General features: G+C 41.5%; 1 protein-coding gene across 1 annotated transcript; it reads left to right on the top strand.

Moving 5' to 3' along the window:
- Window positions 1-10,638: 10,638 nt before the first annotated feature.
- On the top strand, window positions 10,639-11,397 carry LOC125532156 (uncharacterized). Its single transcript, XM_048696308.2, has one exon. It carries the CDS (start codon window positions 10,758-10,760, stop codon window positions 11,148-11,150), a length of 393 nt encoding a protein of 130 aa, XP_048552265.2. The 5' UTR covers window positions 10,639-10,757; the 3' UTR covers window positions 11,151-11,397.
- The last annotated feature ends 7,262 nt before the right edge of the window (window positions 11,398-18,659 follow it).

The raw sequence follows: 18,659 nt of genomic DNA, 5'->3' as shown, positions 1-18,659 counted from the left end.
TGTAGATTTATGATCCAATTTATGACTTGCTAGAAAAAACGTGTTGACATGGAACTAAGAGGATGGCCAATATGATCCAGAAAATATAGATGATGGTAGCTATATAAAATAATAAATACTGGTGTAGGTTCAGAAGTTCTTTCACTGGAAATAGAAATTCAGTTCTTCCATGTCTATCTATTTGCAAAATTACTATCACTTTATTGGAAAAATAGACGGGCGCAGCAACGCGCGCCAATCATGATCTAGTTGGATCATATAACTATCCCTCAACATGCAACAAAGAGTCACTCCAAAGTCACTAATAGCAGAGAACAAACGAAGAGATTATTGTAGGGTACAAAACCACCTCAAAGTTATTCTTTCCGATCAATCCATTGGACTATTCCTATAAGTGTCACAAACAGACCTAGAGTTCATAGTAAAATAACACCTTAAGACACAAATCAACCAAAACCCTAATGTCACCTAGATACTCCAATGTCACCTCAAGTATCCACGGGTATGATTATATGATATGCATCACACAATCTCAGAATCATCTATTCAACCAACACAAAGAACTTCAAAGAGTGCCCCAAAGTTTCTACGTTTTACTTTTTCATGACACTTTTTTGCAAAACATGTCCAAATTTAAGTTTTTTTAATTTTCCTAACTAGTAGATGTAGTAATATAACTACGTCTCGAAGGGTTTTATTTTTTGAAGTTTTTATCATTTTCTTTTGTTTTTTTGAAAACTGAAATGGCGATACATGGTAGAGTTTGAGACAAATGGTAGAGTTTGACAAATGGGCCCTTTAGTCCCAGTTTGAGACACGAACCGGGACAAAAGGGCATCACACCCTTTAGTCCCGGTTCGTGTTTCAAACCGGGACTAAAGGTCGAGTCAAGACGAAAACATGTGCCAACCCCTATGCATAAGTTCACAAGGTCACAGAACTCGCAATTTGATCACCAAAACATACATCAAGTGGATCACGTGAATATCCCATTGTCACCACAGATAAGCACATGAAGACATACATCAAGTGTTCTCAAATCCTTGAAGACTCAATCCGATAAGATAACTTCAAAGGGAAAACTCAATTCATCACAGGGAAATACAGGAGGAGAAGCATCGTAAGATCCAACAATAATAGCAAAGCTCGCGGTACATCAAGATCGTGCCAAATCAAGAACACGAGAGAGAGAGAGAGAGAGATCAGACACATAGCTACTGGTACATACCCTCAGCCCCGAGGGTGAACTACTCCCTCCTCGCCATGGAGAGCGTCGGGATGATGAAGATGGCCGCCGGTGATGATTCCCCCCTCCGGCAGGGTGCCGGAATAGGGTCCCGATTGGTTTTTGGTGGCTACAGAAGCTTGCGGCAGTGGAACTCTAGGTCTAGGTTATTTTCTGAAGGTTTCTGTATTTATAGGAATTTTTGGCGTCGGTCTCATGTCAGGGGGTTCTACGAGTCATCCACGAGATAGGGGGACGCGCCCAGGGGGTAGGGCGCGCCCTCCACCCTCGTGGCCAGCTTGGGACTCTTCTGGCCCAACTCTTTTACCCCGGGGGCTTCTTTTGGTCCATAAAAAATCATCAAAAGTTGGCACGTTAATTGGACTCCGTTTGGTATTCCTTTTCTGTAAAACTCAAAAACAAGGGAAAAACAGAAACTAGCACTGGGCTCTAGGTTAATAGGTTAGTCCCAAAAATCATATGAAATAGCATATAAAACATCCTAGATGGATAATATAATAGCATGGAACAATCAAAAATTATAGATACGTTGGAGACGTATCAAGCATCCCAAGCTTAATTCCTGCTCGTCCTCGAGTCGGTAAATTATAAAAATAGAATTTTTGATGTGGAATGCTACCTAACGTATTTATCCATGTAATTCTCTTTATTGTGGCAAGAATATTCAGATCCATAAGATTCAAAACAAAAGTTTAATATTGACATAAAAATAATAATACTTCAAGCATAATAACAAGGCAATTATGTCTTCTCAAAATAACATGGCCAAAGAAAGCTTATCCCTACAAAATCATATAGTCTGTCTATGTTGCATCTTCATCACACAAAATATTCAAATCATGCACAACCCCAATGACAAGCCAAACAATTGTCTCATACTTTTGATGTTCTTAAACTTTTTCAACTTTCATGCAATACATGAGCGTGAGCCATGGACATAGCACTATCGGTGGAATAGAATGATGGTTGTGGAGAAGACAAAAAGGAGAAGATAGTCTCACATCAACTAGGTGTATAAACGGGCTATGGAGATGCCCATCAATAGATATCAATGTGAGTGAGTAGGGATTGCCATGCAACGGATGCACTAGAGCTATAAGTGTATGAAAGCTCAAAATGAAACTAAGTGGGTGTGCATCCAACTTGCTTGCTCATGAAGACCTAGGGCATTTGAGGAAGCCCATCGTTGGAATATACAAGCCAAGTTCTATAATGAAAAATTCCTACTAGTATATGAAAGTGACAACATAGGAGACTCTCTATCATGAAGATCATGGTGATACTTTGAAGCACAAGTGTGGTAAAAGGATAGTAGCATTGCCCCTTCTCTCTTTTTCTCTCATTTTTTGTTTTTTGGGCCTTCCCATTTTTTGGCCTTTCTCTTTTTTCCTCACATGGGACAATGCTCTAATAATGAAGATCATCACACTTTTATTTACTTACAACTCAAGAATTACAACTCGATACTTAGAACAAAATATGACTCTATATGAATGCCTCCGGTGGTGTACTGGGATGTGCAATGAATCAAGAGTGACATGTATAAAATAATTATGATCGGTGGCTTTGCCACAAATACAATGTCAACTACATGATCATGCAAAGCAATATGCAAATGATGAAGCGTGCCATAATAAAAAAACGGTGGAAAGTTGCATGGCACTATATCTCAGAATGGCTATGGAAATGCCATAGTAGGTAGGTATGGTGGCTGTTTTGAGGAAGGTATATGGTGGGTTTATGGTACCGGCGAAAGTTGCAGGGTACTATAGAGGCTAGCGATGGTGGAAGGATGAGAGTGCATATAATCCATGGACTCAACATTGGTCATAAAGAACTCACATATTTATTGCAAAAGTCTATTACTATCGAAACAAAGTACTACGCGCATGCTCCTAGGGGGATAGATTGGTAGGAAAAGACCATCGCTCCTCCCCGACAGCCACTCATAAGGAAGACAATCAATAAATAAATCATGCCCCGACTTCATCACATAACGGTTCACCATACGTGCATGCTACGGGGATCACAAACTTTAAAACAAGTATCTCTCAAATTCACAACTACTCCACTAGCATGAATCTAATATCACCATCATCATATCTCAAAACAATCATAAAGAATCAAACTTCTCATTGTATTCAATGCACTTTATATGAAAGTTTTTACTATACCCATCTTGGATGCCCATCATATTAGGACTAGTTAAAAGACTCTCAAAATAATATAAGTGAAGCATGAGAGTTCATCTATTTATTCAAAATAAAACTACCGTCGTGCTCTAAAAGATATAAGTGAAGCACTAGAGCAAACGACAAACTACTCCGAAAGATATAAGTGAAGATCAATGAGTAGTCGAGTAATTATGCAACTATGTGAGGACTCCTTAACATTTAAGAATTTCAGATCTTGGTATTTTATTAAGACAGCAAGCAAAATAAAATAAAATAAAATGACGCTCCAAGCAAAACACATATCATGTGGTGAATAAAAATATAGCTCCAACTAAAGTTACTGATGAACGAAGACGAAAGAGGGGATGCCATCCGGGGCATCCCCAAGCTTAGGCTCTTGGTTGTCCTTGAATATTACCTTGGGGTGCCTTGGGAATCCCCAAGCTTAGGCTCTTTCCACTCCTTATTCCATAGTCCATTAAATCTTTACCCAAAACTTGAAAACTTCATAACAGAAAACTCGTAAGCTCCGTTGGTATAAGAAAATAAATCACCACTTAGGTACTGTTGTGAACTCATTCTAAATTCATATCGGTGTAATATCTACTGTATTCCAACTTCTCTATGGTTCATACCCTCTGATACTACTCATAGATTCATTAAAATAAGCAAATAACACAATGAAAATAGAATGTGTCAAAAACAAAACAGTCTGTAGTAATCTGAAGATTTCGAATACTTCTGTAACTACAAAAATTCTGAACAATTAGGACGACCAAGATAAAAAGTATATGATCTACTGCAGTTGGAATTGTTATTTTATCGCTCTTTGGTTAAAAAAATGATAATTATTTTCGTGAGCGCATACTTTCTGTTTTTATCAGCAAGATCAAACAACAATCACCCAAGAAGATCCTAAAGGCTTTACTTGGCACTTTACTGAAACAAAAGCTATAAAACATGATTACTAAAATAGATTAATCATGAGTACACACAAAAAATAGTAGGGGTAAATGTTGGGTTGCCTCCCAACAAGCGCTTTTCTTTATTGCCTCTTTAGTTAGGCATGATGGTTTCAATGTTGCTCGCATAAAAGATAAGAATTGAAACATAAAGAGAGCATCATGAAGAATATGACTAGCACATTTAAGTGTAACCCACTTCCTATGCATAGGGATTTTGTGAGCAAACAATTTATGGGAATAAGAATCAACTAGCATAGGAAAGCAAAACAAGCATAACTTCAAAACTTTAAGCACATAGAGAGGAAACTTGGTATTATTGCAATTCCTACAAGCATATATTCCTCCCTCATAATAATTTTCAGTAGCATCATGAATGAATTCAACAATATAACTATCAATAAAGCATTCTTTTCATGAGCCACAAGCATATAATTTTTATTACTCTCCACATAAGCAAAATTCTTCTCATTCGGAATAGTGGGAGCATCATAAGAAACTCGAATACTATAAATTGTTTCCACATTAAAAGAGTAATGTTCAGAAAAAGGGTAATCATAATCATGACAAGTTTTTTAAATATAATCATCACTACTTTTTATAACATAAGTATCATTACAATAATCATCATAAGTAGCAACTTTGTTCTCATCATAATCAATTGAAACCTCTTCCAAGATAGTGGAATCATTACTAAATAAAGTCATGACCTCTCCAAATCCACTTTTATAATTATCACAATAAGATTCAGCACCCTTGAAAATAGTGGGATCATTACTCCCTAAAGTTGACACTCTTCCAAACCCACTTCCATCAATATAATCATCATACATAGGAGGCATGTTATCATCATAATAAATTTGCTCATCAAAACTTGGGGGACAAAAAATATCATCTTCATCAAACATAGCATCCCCAAGCTTGTCACCTTGCATATCATTAGCATCATGGATATTCAAAGAATTCATACTAACAACATTGCAATCATGCTCATTATTCAAAGATTTAGTGCTAAACATTTTAATGCATTATTCTTTTAACACTTTGGCACAATTTTCCTTTCCATCATTTCCACGGAAGATATTAAAAAGATGAAGCATATGAGGCAACCACAATTCCATTTTTTGTAGTTTTCTTTAATAGACTAAACTAGTGATAAAACAAGAAACAAAAAGATTCGATTGCAAGATCTAAAGATATACCTTCAAGCACTCGCCTCCCTGGCAACGACGCCAGAAAATAGCTTGATGTCTACTACACAACCTTCTTCTTGTAGACGTTGTTGGGCCTCCAAGTGCAGAGGTTTGTAGGACAGTAGCAATTTTCCCTCAAGTGGATGACCTAAGGTTTATCAATTCATGGGAGGCATAGGATGAAGATGGTCTCTCTCAGACAACCCTGCAACCAAATAACAAAGAGTCTCTTGTGTCCCCAACACACCCAATACAATGGTAAATTGTATAGGTGCACTAGTTCGGCGAAGAGATGGTGATACAAGTGCAATATGGATGGTAGATATAGGTTTTTGTAATCTGAAAATATAAAAAACAACAAGGTAACTAATGATAAAAGTGAGCACAAACGGTATTGCAATGCTTCGAAACAAGGCCTAGGGTTCATACTTTCACTAGTGCAAGTTCTCTCAACAACAATAACATAATTGGATCATATAACTATCCCTCAACATGCAACAAAGAGTCACTCCAAAGTCACTAATAGCGGAGACCAAACGAAGAGATTATTGTACGATACGAAACCACCTCAAAGTTATTCTTTCCGATCAATCCATTGGGCTATTCCTATAAGTGTCACAAACAGCCCTAGAGTTCGTAGTAAAATAACACCTTAAGACACAAATCAACCAAAACCCTAATGTCACCTAGATACTCCAATGTCACCTCAAGTATCCACGGGTATGATTATATGATATGCATCACACAGTCTCAGATTCATCTATTCAACCAACACAAAGAACTTCAAAGAGTGCCCCAAAGTTTCTACCGGAGAGTCAAGACGAAAACGTGTGCCAACCCCTATGCATAAGTTTACAAGGTCACAGAGCTCGCAAGTTGATCACCAAAATATACATCAAGTGGATCACGTGAATATCCCATTGTCACCACAGATAAGCACATGCAAGACATACATCAAGTGTTCTCTAATCCTTAAAGACTCAATCCGATAAGATAACTTCAAAGGGAAAACTCAATTCATCAGAAGGAAATAGAGGGGGAGAAATATCATAAGATCCAACTATAATAGCAAAGCTCGCGGTACATCAAGATCGTGCCAAATCGAGAACACGAGAGAGAGAGAGATCAAACACATAGCTTCTGGTACATACCCTCAGCCCCGAGGGTTAACTACTCCCTCCTCGTCATGGAGAGCGCCGGGATGATGAAGATGGCTGCCGGTGATGATTCCCCCCTTCGGCAGGGTGCCGGAACAGGGTCCCGATTGGTTTTTGGTGGCTATAGAGGCTTGCTGCGGCGAAACTCCTGATCTAGGTTATTCTCTGGAGGTTTCTGTATTTATAGCAAATTTTGGCATTGGCCTCACGTCAGGGGGGTCTCCGAGTCGTCCACGAGATAGGGGGACGCGCTCAGGGGGGTAGGGCGCGCCCTCCACCCTCGTGGATGGCTCGGGACTCTTCTGGCCCAACTCTTTTACTCCGGGGGCTTCTTTTGGTCTATAAAAATTAATCAAAAATTGGCACGTCAATTGGACTCCGTTTGGTATTCCTTTTCTGTAAAACTCAAAAACAAGGAAAAACAGAAACTGGCACTGGGCTCTAGGTTAATAGGTTAGTCCCAAAAATCATATAAAATAGCATATAAAACATCCTAGATGGATAATATAATAGCATGGAACAATCAAAAATTATAGATACATTGGAGACATATCAATATACATGATTAGATGAGACAGAGGAACAACTTAAACAATACTACATCACAAATTATTATAAATACCTTTCTGGTCCAATCAAAGATAGTCGGATTTTACTAGATGAGCTGAGATAATGAGATGTAGTATTCTCTTCAGAAAATGATTTTTCCACCGCTGACTTCACAGAAGAAGAGGTAAAGCGGGCAATTTTTCAAATGGGGCTCAAAGGCCTCAGTCCTAATGGTTTCAGGCTGAGTTTTACTAGATTTTTTGGGAAGTCATCAAGGATGATCCTTGCCTTTAGCTTTCGTAAAGCCTGCTTACCACTCCATAGTTTTATCGTGTGATCACCTTACTACCGAGGAGACAGGAAGCAAAGTAAAATTCAACAATATAGACCTATATACTCCTTCCGTCCCAAAAAGCTTGTCGCTCTTTTTGGGATGGAGAGAGTACATGTTGTCATACTCATCCTGATTCAATCTTGCCTAGTTAGCATTCCCAATTATCTATTGTCCTTCTTCAAATCCCCCAAGTGGGCCACTAAGATGATCAATACTTAGATGACTCACTGCTTTTGGAATGGATTTTGGCAGTCTTGGGATACCTAATCTCAAGGACGTCAACATGTGTTTATTGGGATCCTGGATCAAAAGATATTGTGAAGGAGATGGCAAACTCTAGAGTGCAGTTCTGGCCTATCTATACCATTGTAATGAATCTTCTAAAGCTATTTCGTAAGTTTGGGATGGCCGCCAGCTCAATCTTACTTTTCAAAGAAATTTGATGGCTGACTTGGGAGCTTTGGTTCCAAATTTTAGAGATGGCTAAGAGTATTAATTTGATCGAAGAGATTTTTTTTAATCTAGCAACTAGACAATAGTGGTCACTACTCAACTAGTTTCTCATATCGTATTATCAATTTTAGCCCCCCCCCCCAATTCACATTGTTGTGTTTTGTCTCATAATAAACCTATGACTACAGATAACCCTAGAAAATGACATACTTTCAAATCTTTAGAATGTGTCTTTTTATAGTGAACATGAAACCATCAAACATCCTTTTTTTACTGTGTAGTAGCTAGAAACATCTGGTAAGTCATCCGAGATATTTTTGGAGCTCAGGTTGGGTTTTCTTTTCTTTCAATGGCCAAGTTTTGGGTAGCTAATAGTAGTATTTCTGCTTTAAACACTATTTATACTGGATGATTCTATCATCAGATCAGAGTAGACATAGGTTGGATATTTTCTCCACTTCCCTGTCTGACCTCCTGAGGAAGCCTTTGTCCATACTGGATATTCTTTCACCGATCACATCTCCTCTTGTCCAGCATTCGACTAGAGTTTTCTAGGGGACAGTGAAGATTTCTGGTCACTGGTGAGGCCTTCTAAGGTTGCACAATGGTCCAAAGCCCCGTTTCCCAACTGGAGATCTGCTGGTCTCCATAGCCATCCGCGCTCCCCCTCTGAAGGCTAGGTAGCCTCCTTTGAAGCTCAAGCTTAAAGAGGTGTGAACAAGAGATATGAAGCAAAACTGCAGGTCTTTTCAAACACATGCGTGCATTTCAGAGGAACTTGTATCTTCTTGATGGCTGCTACTACCATTACTCACTTTAGTTATGTTGTCGTTTTAAGTATCTTAAACTCGCAGCTCGACTTTGAACAACTTTTCATAGCTCCTCCCTGTTTGACTAAAATACTTTTTGCCGTAAGAAGAGGTAAGCAGACAATTTTTCAAATGGAGCTGAAAAGAGGTTGGATTCCCGGCAAGTGTGTACTTTTATCAGAGTCTTTGACAACCCAGCAAGGGTGATATTATGACCCCTTACGCAGATTATAAGGCAAGCTTACCATTCCATACTTTAAGTTTTGGTGTGATAACCTTATTGCCAAAGATAGGAAGCTAATAAAATTTGACATGGACCAATATGCTTGTTACCATTAGAATAGGTGTTCAGACAATTTTCCGAGTCAAATGCGTAAAACCACCACACTGAAGGATGGGTTTGCAGAAAGAATAGTTCAACAATTTTTTGGTAAAAAAAATACCATGTTACGGTAATTGTTTTTGCGTAAACCACCGATCGCAGATTAGAGCGCTTAGAGAATGTTTGTGATAGACGGTTCCCACTCGCCAGGAGCTGAATTGGCAAAGAAAATCCCCATGGGCACTTTTGACTAGTCAAAATGCCCTTCTTCAGCATCGTTGAACCTGCTCGAAGACCATGTGATTGCTCCGCTCGAGGCGAAGAGGTTGCTTCCTAGCTGCGTCGACCCGACGGTGCAGCTTGCTGGAAACTTCGCGCCAGTGTCGGACACGCTGTCCGCAATGCAGCTGTGCACTTTTGATATCTAGAAAATCCAATTGTTCCTATGACATCTTTTTTCAAGATGAAGTAGTCATCATAGAACCGGACGCCATTGTAGAGGTGATTGAACAAATTTTTCTGTGTTCGAAAGCGCCGGTGAAAATTGTCCGCGAATAGGGCATCGGGGGCAAAGTAGTTGTCCATGAGTGTCAAATGCCCTCGTGCCCTATTCCGTTCAGCACTCGATGACCCTTGATTGATCCCTTTACAATTGTGAACATGCTCTTTCACACTCTCCATGTCTGCAAGGACCTCCTGCATCATCATCGTTTCATCTGCACAATCATCCTCGTTTCCTCCGCATAATCATCCGCGTCGGACATCTCAATATAGTGCTCGTAGTTGTACTCCATGTCTGAATCAACACTTGTCAGGCGTGTTGACCCCCACAGACGAAATCCGCATGGCTGGATGGTACCTACGCGGTGGATGGACAAGAGGTGTGGAACGGCGACGTAGGCAAAGTGGTGTGGTGACCAGGTGGAGCGATGGAGGTCGTGGAGGTCCGGCAAGGACTTGGCGGGCGACCAGGGTGGTACAACAGCGACGTCGGCCATAAAGGAAGCGGATGCAGAGAAGGGGGAAGGGATGGAGACATGGGGCCGGGTGTTGTTTTGGGTGGCCAAAGTGTCGGAGTCCTACTTTAGGAGGTCTGAGCTCCCGTAAAGCGTAAAGCATCCCTAGCTTGCTTCCGCTTTACGGCATTGGCCTGCGAACCGATGTGAGATAGTGTTATATGGCAAACTGCGTCCAGGCAGTTTGGTCCAGAAGTTGATTTGGATGTCTGCTTTGAAAATGCCCTAACAGCATCTTTAGCAGATTCAGCAAAACAGCCTCCCACAAAAACCGGTGCTCGAGCAGAATAGATCCCTTAACGCGTGAATGCGTCTGTCACTTCCGGGATATTGACGTTAATCTGCAGTAGGTTAAATCCCGTGTGCCACACCTCTCTGGTATAAACGCATCGCACCGAGAGTTCTTGTTCTTGAGTCACACAGACTCCACGTCGTGACCGGACAAGAGCTCGGTGGATTGGGACCGTCGATTCCTGATCGGACGGAACTCAACGGCATGCCGTTGTGCGCCTATAGTCTCGTTCCCCAATCCGTTTCCTCCCATGGCGGCACAAATCACAACTCCGATTCTACCCCTGCTTCCTACCCCGTGCCGTCGCCTGCTCCGGAGCCTTGGGGAGCTAAAGCCGATGGGGCCTTCTCGCACCAGATCCCGTCGGCTCGTGGTCGCCTGCGCAGCCTCCGGCGGTGGGCCGCCGGCGGAGAAGCCGCCCCAGGGACCCTCCCTGCCGCCGCTGTCGGAAATACGTTGGGGGCAGCTGCTGGCGCCGTCCCCGGACAACGCTGCGGCAGTGGCGCTGACGGCCGCGCTGGTCTGGGCCGGCGCAGCTCTGCTGCTGCAGCTGGTACTCATCTCCGCCTCCATCTTCGCCGCCGCCCTCAAGTACTCCTTCGTCGCCGCGCTCCTGCTCTTCGTCCTCATCGCGCTCCTGTGAGTGGCGCGTGCTCCCTCCTTCTCATCCGTCCGCGACTCCACCCCTGCACGCGCTTTGCAGAACATTTCCTAATTATTTTAGCTGGAAACATTTCCTAGTTTTATTACTTGTGTGTGCTTAGCCCGCCGGACTAAACTGCGTCAAAATTCCATTCGCCGCTGTGGCATCTTGTGTCATGTGCAACTTGCAATGAAATATATGTATATGTATACTCAGCAAGGAATAAGGACTTGTTTTGAAATGTGAACTCGCTGACAGTTTAGTTCAATTTTGCTTGATTAAGAGAGTTTTTAATTCGACACAAAGCAATACGTGGTACTTACAAGGTGAGAGGCCAAAAAAGAAAACAGATGATTGTGATTGTTTATATGTTTTTTCACTACTAGTGGACCAATTCACACAGTCATGTCAAGTACATTTTAATTCATGAGAAATCCGATAAACATAGAAATTCGATAACGGCCAAACATTCGGGATTTCGCCATGGCAAATCGAATGTTTTCGATGGCAAGTTTAGTGACGCGAGGACGGCAACTTTAGTTGACAAGCATTGCAACTTCGTGCTTCAGTTTAATTTTGCCAGAAAATTGCCGTGTGTCAACTAACTTGTCATCCATGCGTCACTAGAATTGCCATCGTAAACATTTAATTTGTCATGGTTAAATTCCGAACATTCGGGATTTATCATGTCCCTAAACATATTCGGGAGGCACACACCAAAAGACAGTAACAAGGGTAGTTCACGAACTAGTTCGAAGAGAAACAGTTTCTGTTGGTAACTTGATGTGTTGAATATGGGGATCCAACAAATATTGAGCGCATAGTCATGATTTCCTTTTTCTTTCACCTGGACATTGGGAACAAAGGGGATAATCAACAACCATATCATCTGCAAACTTTTTGCACATTTGTTTATGGGAACAGTAAGAGAGGGCCTCAGGGCCTTACTAAGCATTTTTGTCCATCTACAATAGAACTGTTCAGTGTTGTGCTGATCTTACCTAATAATATCATAATACCAATTCTGGTGCTTATAACGTTGGTCAATATTGTTAATCCACAGAAAAAGTGCAGCAGATATACTGGTGACAAACTTGAATATAAAAGGTTCTGTTAAACAGTGGGAAAATAACACTGATTAAAGTTTGTTTTACCGGTGAAGGACTATGCTTTTCAGTAAGAACTGAATTCCATGTTATATGATTTTGAGGAAACTATCACACATGCCTGTGTGTTGCAACAAAAGTAAAATTGATGTTTCGTGCATAGTATAACGTTTTGTGCAGAGCACGATGTCCCATGACGCCGGATTAACTACGAGGAACATGCTAGTTGTCCTGTTTACGAAAACTTTCAAGTTTCAACAATGCGGCATTTGTATAGTGGCACCTAGTGGCAAGAAGACGCACACTAAGGTCTTGAAAAAAATTGCATGGATTAATATAGAAATAGAGACGAACATAAAAAATAGCACGCAGATGTTTAACAGTGCCGGAATTACTATGAAGAACACGCTAGTAATTGTCTCATCTACAAAAACGTTCAACAGCGCAGCATCAGAATAGTGGCACCCGGTGGCAGGAAGACGCACACAAAGGTCTTGTAGAAATGCACGTGTTAATATAGATAATAGAGAAATACAAATGAACATAAAAAGTCTACCAAAACTTTCAACAACACGGCATCCGAACAGTGGCACCCGGCGGTACAAAGGCGCACGTCAAGGTCTTGAAAAAAAATCATGCATTAAACACAAACGAACATAAAAAAAATAAGATGCAAATGTTTAACCGTGTGGGTTTACTATGAAAAACATGCTAGTTGTCTCATCTATCAAAACGTTCAACAGCGCAGCATCAAGAACAGTAGCACCCGGTGGCAGGAAGATGCACACCAAAGTCTTATAGAAATGCACGCATTAATATATAAATACAAATGAATATAAAAAAACTACCAAAACTTTCGACAGCACAACACTCGAAAAGTGGACCCGGTGGCAGGAAGGCGCACGCCAAGGTCTTGAAGATTCACTATGAAGAACACACTAGTTATCCTGTCTACCAAAACTTTCAACAGCGCATGTCCTGTTTACCAAAACTTTCAATGGCGCATCATCCGAGCAGAAACACATACATTAAAAATACATATGAACATAAAAATAGGATGTTTAACCGCGCCGAATTCAGTACAAAGAAATGCTGGTTATCCCGTCTAAGTTCAAGTTCTTTAATGACCATGTTATTAAATGCATGTCCTCAACAACCCCACAATCAATATTTTTCTCTTAATTATCCCATGCATTTATTTACCACAGACCTTCCCTATAATCAGCTGCATCTTTTTTTTAAATCACCAAGCTTTATTACTCATAGTTCACAGAGTGTGGGATACAAACCGGATCGTGGGGGTTGGCCCAACCATACATGGCGCCCCGATTTAATGAATGTGAATGCTTGGCTAATAAATCAGCCTCAAAGTTAGTCGGACGACTTTCAAAACCGAAATTACAATTGAAATGCAAAGTTCTCACAACTTGATCACACCTTATCCCTATGAGCACCTTTGAGAGACTAAGTCGGTGTGGATCGGTTCAAAAACGTGAGGTGAGACTAATCAACATTAAAATTAGTAGCCCAGTTGGTTGTTGTAGCTGATATCTTGAGGAAAGGTCTTGAGTTCGATCCCCCAGCAGTAACTTATTTTTACTTTAGCTATAAAGTGTGAACGAACCAAAAATTCCGAAAAATGCATTGTCCTTTATTAGTAAGTATAAGTATAAAGACGTGTATTAAGTGGGATGGTGTGCTAAGTGGGGTATTTTTTAAAAAAACCCATATATTAATTAATCAAACAGAAAAGTTATTACAATCAGTCATTACAGCATAAACCACGCAGGGTGGTACAGAGTTGACGAGCAACCCATCGGACCTACTATTAAAACTAAACTTAGCAATCTCATGTGCCACCACATTGGCACGCCGATTTATTTTCAAAAAGCTCACATTTTGGAACATCTTGACTATACTCAGAGCCTCTTTCTTCAGGTCAACCAGAGCGGATCTGTTAAGCTTGTCATTCGCAAGGAAAGAATGTACGAAAGCACAATCAGTCTCCAAACTAATAGACTGGTGAAGGGTAATACCAATATAAAGACCTGCTAGGCAGGCGCGGAGCTCGGCTTCATTGACACTAGTACACTGACCAATAAAATCCCTTCGCCGGACGAATTCCTATCGACAACTCCCACACTGGCAGCATTAATACTCTCCACAAAACTAGTATCGACATTGATCTTGATATAATCCGAAGGAGGAACTTTCCACACCTCATGCTCTTCCACCGAGGCAAAATCCGCAATAACACCTCTCACCTTTTCCTTACCTTTGTCGCGAGAATCCAATTGTATAGCGTCGTGGTTGGCCGAAAAGGAGGACCAATAAATTTGCACAAAATTTGCCGAGTTAGAAATGGATTGTTTCCCTTTTCCAAAAATTAAATCATTTCTCAGATGCCAAGCTTGCCAGAAGAGGAATAAAATTTGTTCTCGCTGCTGTAGGCTCAACTGATCTAGCAAACTCAAAAGCCAGTCTGGACCCGAGCATTTGAAGAGCTCTTCATCCGGAATATTCCAAGAGTCTCTCAAGGCGAACCGCAGAGTACGAGCTTTAGGACACCTCACTAGAGCATGAAAAGTGCTTTCATCTTCCACCCCACAAATAGTGCACGTACCTGAATTAGTGTGATGGTGTTTACCTCTATTCAACTAGACTGCCAAACTATTCGTAGCAGCTCGCCACGCAAAAATTCTAATCTTATGAGGAATATTAGCCTTCCAGATTAACCGCCATATCCTCCTTTCCCCCTCTGGTTCGACACTAGATTGACCAAAGGTATCTTGACCCTCCTTCAATTTAAGCGCAAAATTGTATGCACTTTTAACAGAAAGTATACCATTGTTCTCGTAATTCCACGCAACAAAGTCTCCCTCCCCATGGCCATGAATACGAATCTTTAGAATCTCATCAGCGTCATGTGGATAGAAGATATGCTTCACCAAATTCGCATCCCAACATTTACTCATGCTCATGAATAACTCTGATACCCACTTTAGTCTTGTATTATGCCTTTTTGCAGAAATTTTTAGGCCATTGTTTCTGGGAATCCAATTATCCCTCAAAATATTAATACTAGACCCATCACACACTCTCCAAGTGACCCCTTTCTTAAGCAGTTCCAAGCCATGCATAATACCCTGCCAAGTAACTGATGAAGAATGCGGGAACACCATATCCAGAATATGTCCCTGAGGATAATACTTTGCCTTCATCAACTTTGCACACAGTGAGTCTGGGTATATCAATAAGCGCCAAGCCTGTTTAGCCAAAAGAGCTTGATTAAAAAGTTTAAGATCACGAAAGCCCATACCGTCTTTTGAAGGAAATATGCCCTAGAGGCAATAATAAAGTTGTTATTTATATTTCCTTATATCATGATAAATGTTTATATTCATGCTAGAATTGTATTAACCGGAAACTTAATACATGTGTGGATACATAGACAAACAGAGTGTCCCTAGTATGCCTCTACTTGACTAGCTCGTTAATAAAAGATGGTTAAGTTTCCTAGCCATAGACATGTGTTGTCATTTGATGAACGGGATCACATCATTAGAGAATGATGTGATGGACAAGACCCATACGTTAGCTTAGCACTATGATCGTTTAATTTATTGCTATTGCTTTCTTCATGACTTATACATGTTCCTATGACTATGAGATTATGCAACCCCCGAATACCGGAGGAACACTTAGTGTGTTATCAAACGTCACAACGTAATTGGGTGATTATAAAGATGCTCTACAGGTGTCTCCGATGGTGTTTGTTGAGTTGTCATAGATCGAGATTAGGATTTGTCACTCCGATTGTCGGAGAGGTATCTCTGGGCCCTCTCGGTAATGCACATCGCTATAAGCCTTGCAAGCAATGTAACTAATGAGTTAGTCGCGGGATGTTGCATTACGGAACGAGTAAAGAGACTTGCCGGTAACGAGATTGAACTAGGTATGATGATACCAACGATCGAATCTCAGGCAAGTAACATACCGATGACAAAGGGAACAAACGTATGTTGTTATGCGGTTTGACCGATAAAGATCTTCGTAGAATATGTAGGAACCAATATGAGCATCCAGGTTCCGCTATTGGTTATTAACCGGAGATGAGTCTCGGTCATGTCTACATAGTTCTCGAACCATAGGGTCCGCACGCTTAACGTTCGATGATGATATGCATTATGAGTTATGTGATTTGATGTACCGAAGATAGTTCGGAGTCCCGGATGTGATCACGGACATGATGAGGAGTCTCCAAATGGTCGAGACATAAAGATCAATATATTGGAAGGCTATGTTTGGACACCGAAAAGGTTTCATATAGGTTCGGGCATTTTCTGGAGTACTGGGGAGTTACCGGAACCCCCCGGGGAGTTAATGGGCCTTAATGGGCCATGGTGGGAGAGAGGAGGAGGCGGCCAAGTGGGAGGCATGCGCCCCCAAGCTCAATCCAAATTGGGAGGGGAGCCGGCCCCCTTTCCTTCTCTCCCTCTCCCTCTTCCTTCTTCTCCTACTCCAACTAGGGAAGGGGGGAAACCTACTCCTACCAGGAGTAGGAATCCCCCCTTGGGCGCGCCATAGGAGGTCGGCCCTCCCCTCCTCCACTCCTTTATATACAGGGGAGGGGCACCCCATAGACACACAAGTTGATCTCTAGGCCGTGTGCGGTGCCCCCCGCCACAGATTTCCACCTCGGTCATATTGTCATAGTGCTTAGCGAAGCCCTGCGTCGGTAACTTCATCATCACCGTCAACACTCCGTCATGCTAACGAAACTCTTCCTCGGCCTCAGCTGGATCCAGAGTTCGAGGGACATCACCGAGTTGAATGTGTGCAGATCGCAGAGGTGCCGTGCGTTCGGTACTTGATCGGTTGGATCGCGAAGACGTTCGACTACATAAACCGCGTTATTTAACGCCTCCGCTTTCGGTCTACGAGGGTACGTAGACACATCTCCCCTATCGTTGCTATGCATCCCTAGATAGATCTTGCATGATCGTAGGAATTTTTTTGAAATACCGTGTTCCCCAACAGTGGCATCCGAGCCAGGTCTATGCATAGATGTTATATGCACGAGTAGAACACAAAGGAGTTGTGGGCATGGGTATATACATATTGCTTGCCGTCACTAGTTGTTTCTTGATTCGGCGGTATTGTTGGATGAAGCGGCCCGGACCGACATTACATGACCGCGTTCATGAGACTGGTTCTACCGACGTGCTTTGCACACAGGTGGCTGGTGGGTGTTAGTTTATCCAACTTTAGTTGAATCGGATTCAATGAACAGGGTTCTTTCTGAAGATCAAAAAGCAATCACTATACCGCGTTGTGGTTTTGATGCGTAGGTAAGAACTGTTCTTGCTAAGCTCGTACCAGCCACGTAAAACTTGCAACAACAAAGTAGAGGACGTCTAACTTGTTTTTGCAGGGCATATTGTGATGTGATATGGTCAAGACATGATTATATAAAATTGTTGTATGAGATGATCATGTTTTGTAACGCAGTTATTGGCAACTGGCAGGAGCCATATGGTTGTCGCTTTATTGTATGAAATGTAATTGCCATGTAATTGCTTTACTTTATCACTAAGCGGTGGCGATAGTCGTGGAAGCAATAGTTGGCGAGACGACAACGATGCTACGATGGAGATCAAGGTGCCAAGCAGGAGACGATGATGATCATGACGGTGCTTTGGAGATGGAGATCAAAGGCACAAGATGATGATGGCCATATCATATCACTTATATTGATTGCATTTGATGTTTATCATTTATGCATCTTATTTTGCTTAGTACGACAGTAGCATTATAAGATGATCTCTCACTAAATTTCAAGGTGTAAGTGTTCTCCCTGAGTATGCACCGTTGCTATAGTTCGTCGTGCCGAGACATCACGTGATGATCGGGTGTGATAACCTCTACATTCACACACAACGGGTGCAAGCCAGTTTTGCACAAGTAGAATACTCGGGTTAAACTTGACGAGCCTAGCATATGCAGATATGGCCTCGAAACACTAAGACCGAGAGGTCAAGTGTGAATCATATAGTAGATATGATCAACATAGTGATGTTCATCATTGAAAACTACTCCATCTCACGTGATGATCGGACATGGTTTAGTTCATATGGATCACATGATCACTTAGATGATTAGAGGGATGTCTATCTAAGTGGGAGTTCTTAAGTAATTGTGATGCCCTCGATTTGACCGTACAATAATCATACACGCAAATGTGTACAATCAAGATCAAGGACTCACGGGAAGATATCACAACACAACTCTAGACACAAATTAAAATAATACAAGGTTTATATTACAAGCCAGGGGCCTTGAGGGCTCGAATACATAAGCTCGAATACACAAGAGTCAGCAGAAGCAACAGTATCTGAGTACA

This window comes from Triticum urartu, chromosome 5A (genome assembly GCF_056163025.1).
Source record: "Triticum urartu cultivar PI428250 chromosome 5A, HENAU_Tu73, whole genome shotgun sequence".
In the NCBI taxonomy this organism is placed as follows: Eukaryota; Viridiplantae; Streptophyta; class Magnoliopsida; order Poales; family Poaceae; genus Triticum; species Triticum urartu.
This window is presented reverse-complemented; position numbering and strand designations above follow the sequence as displayed.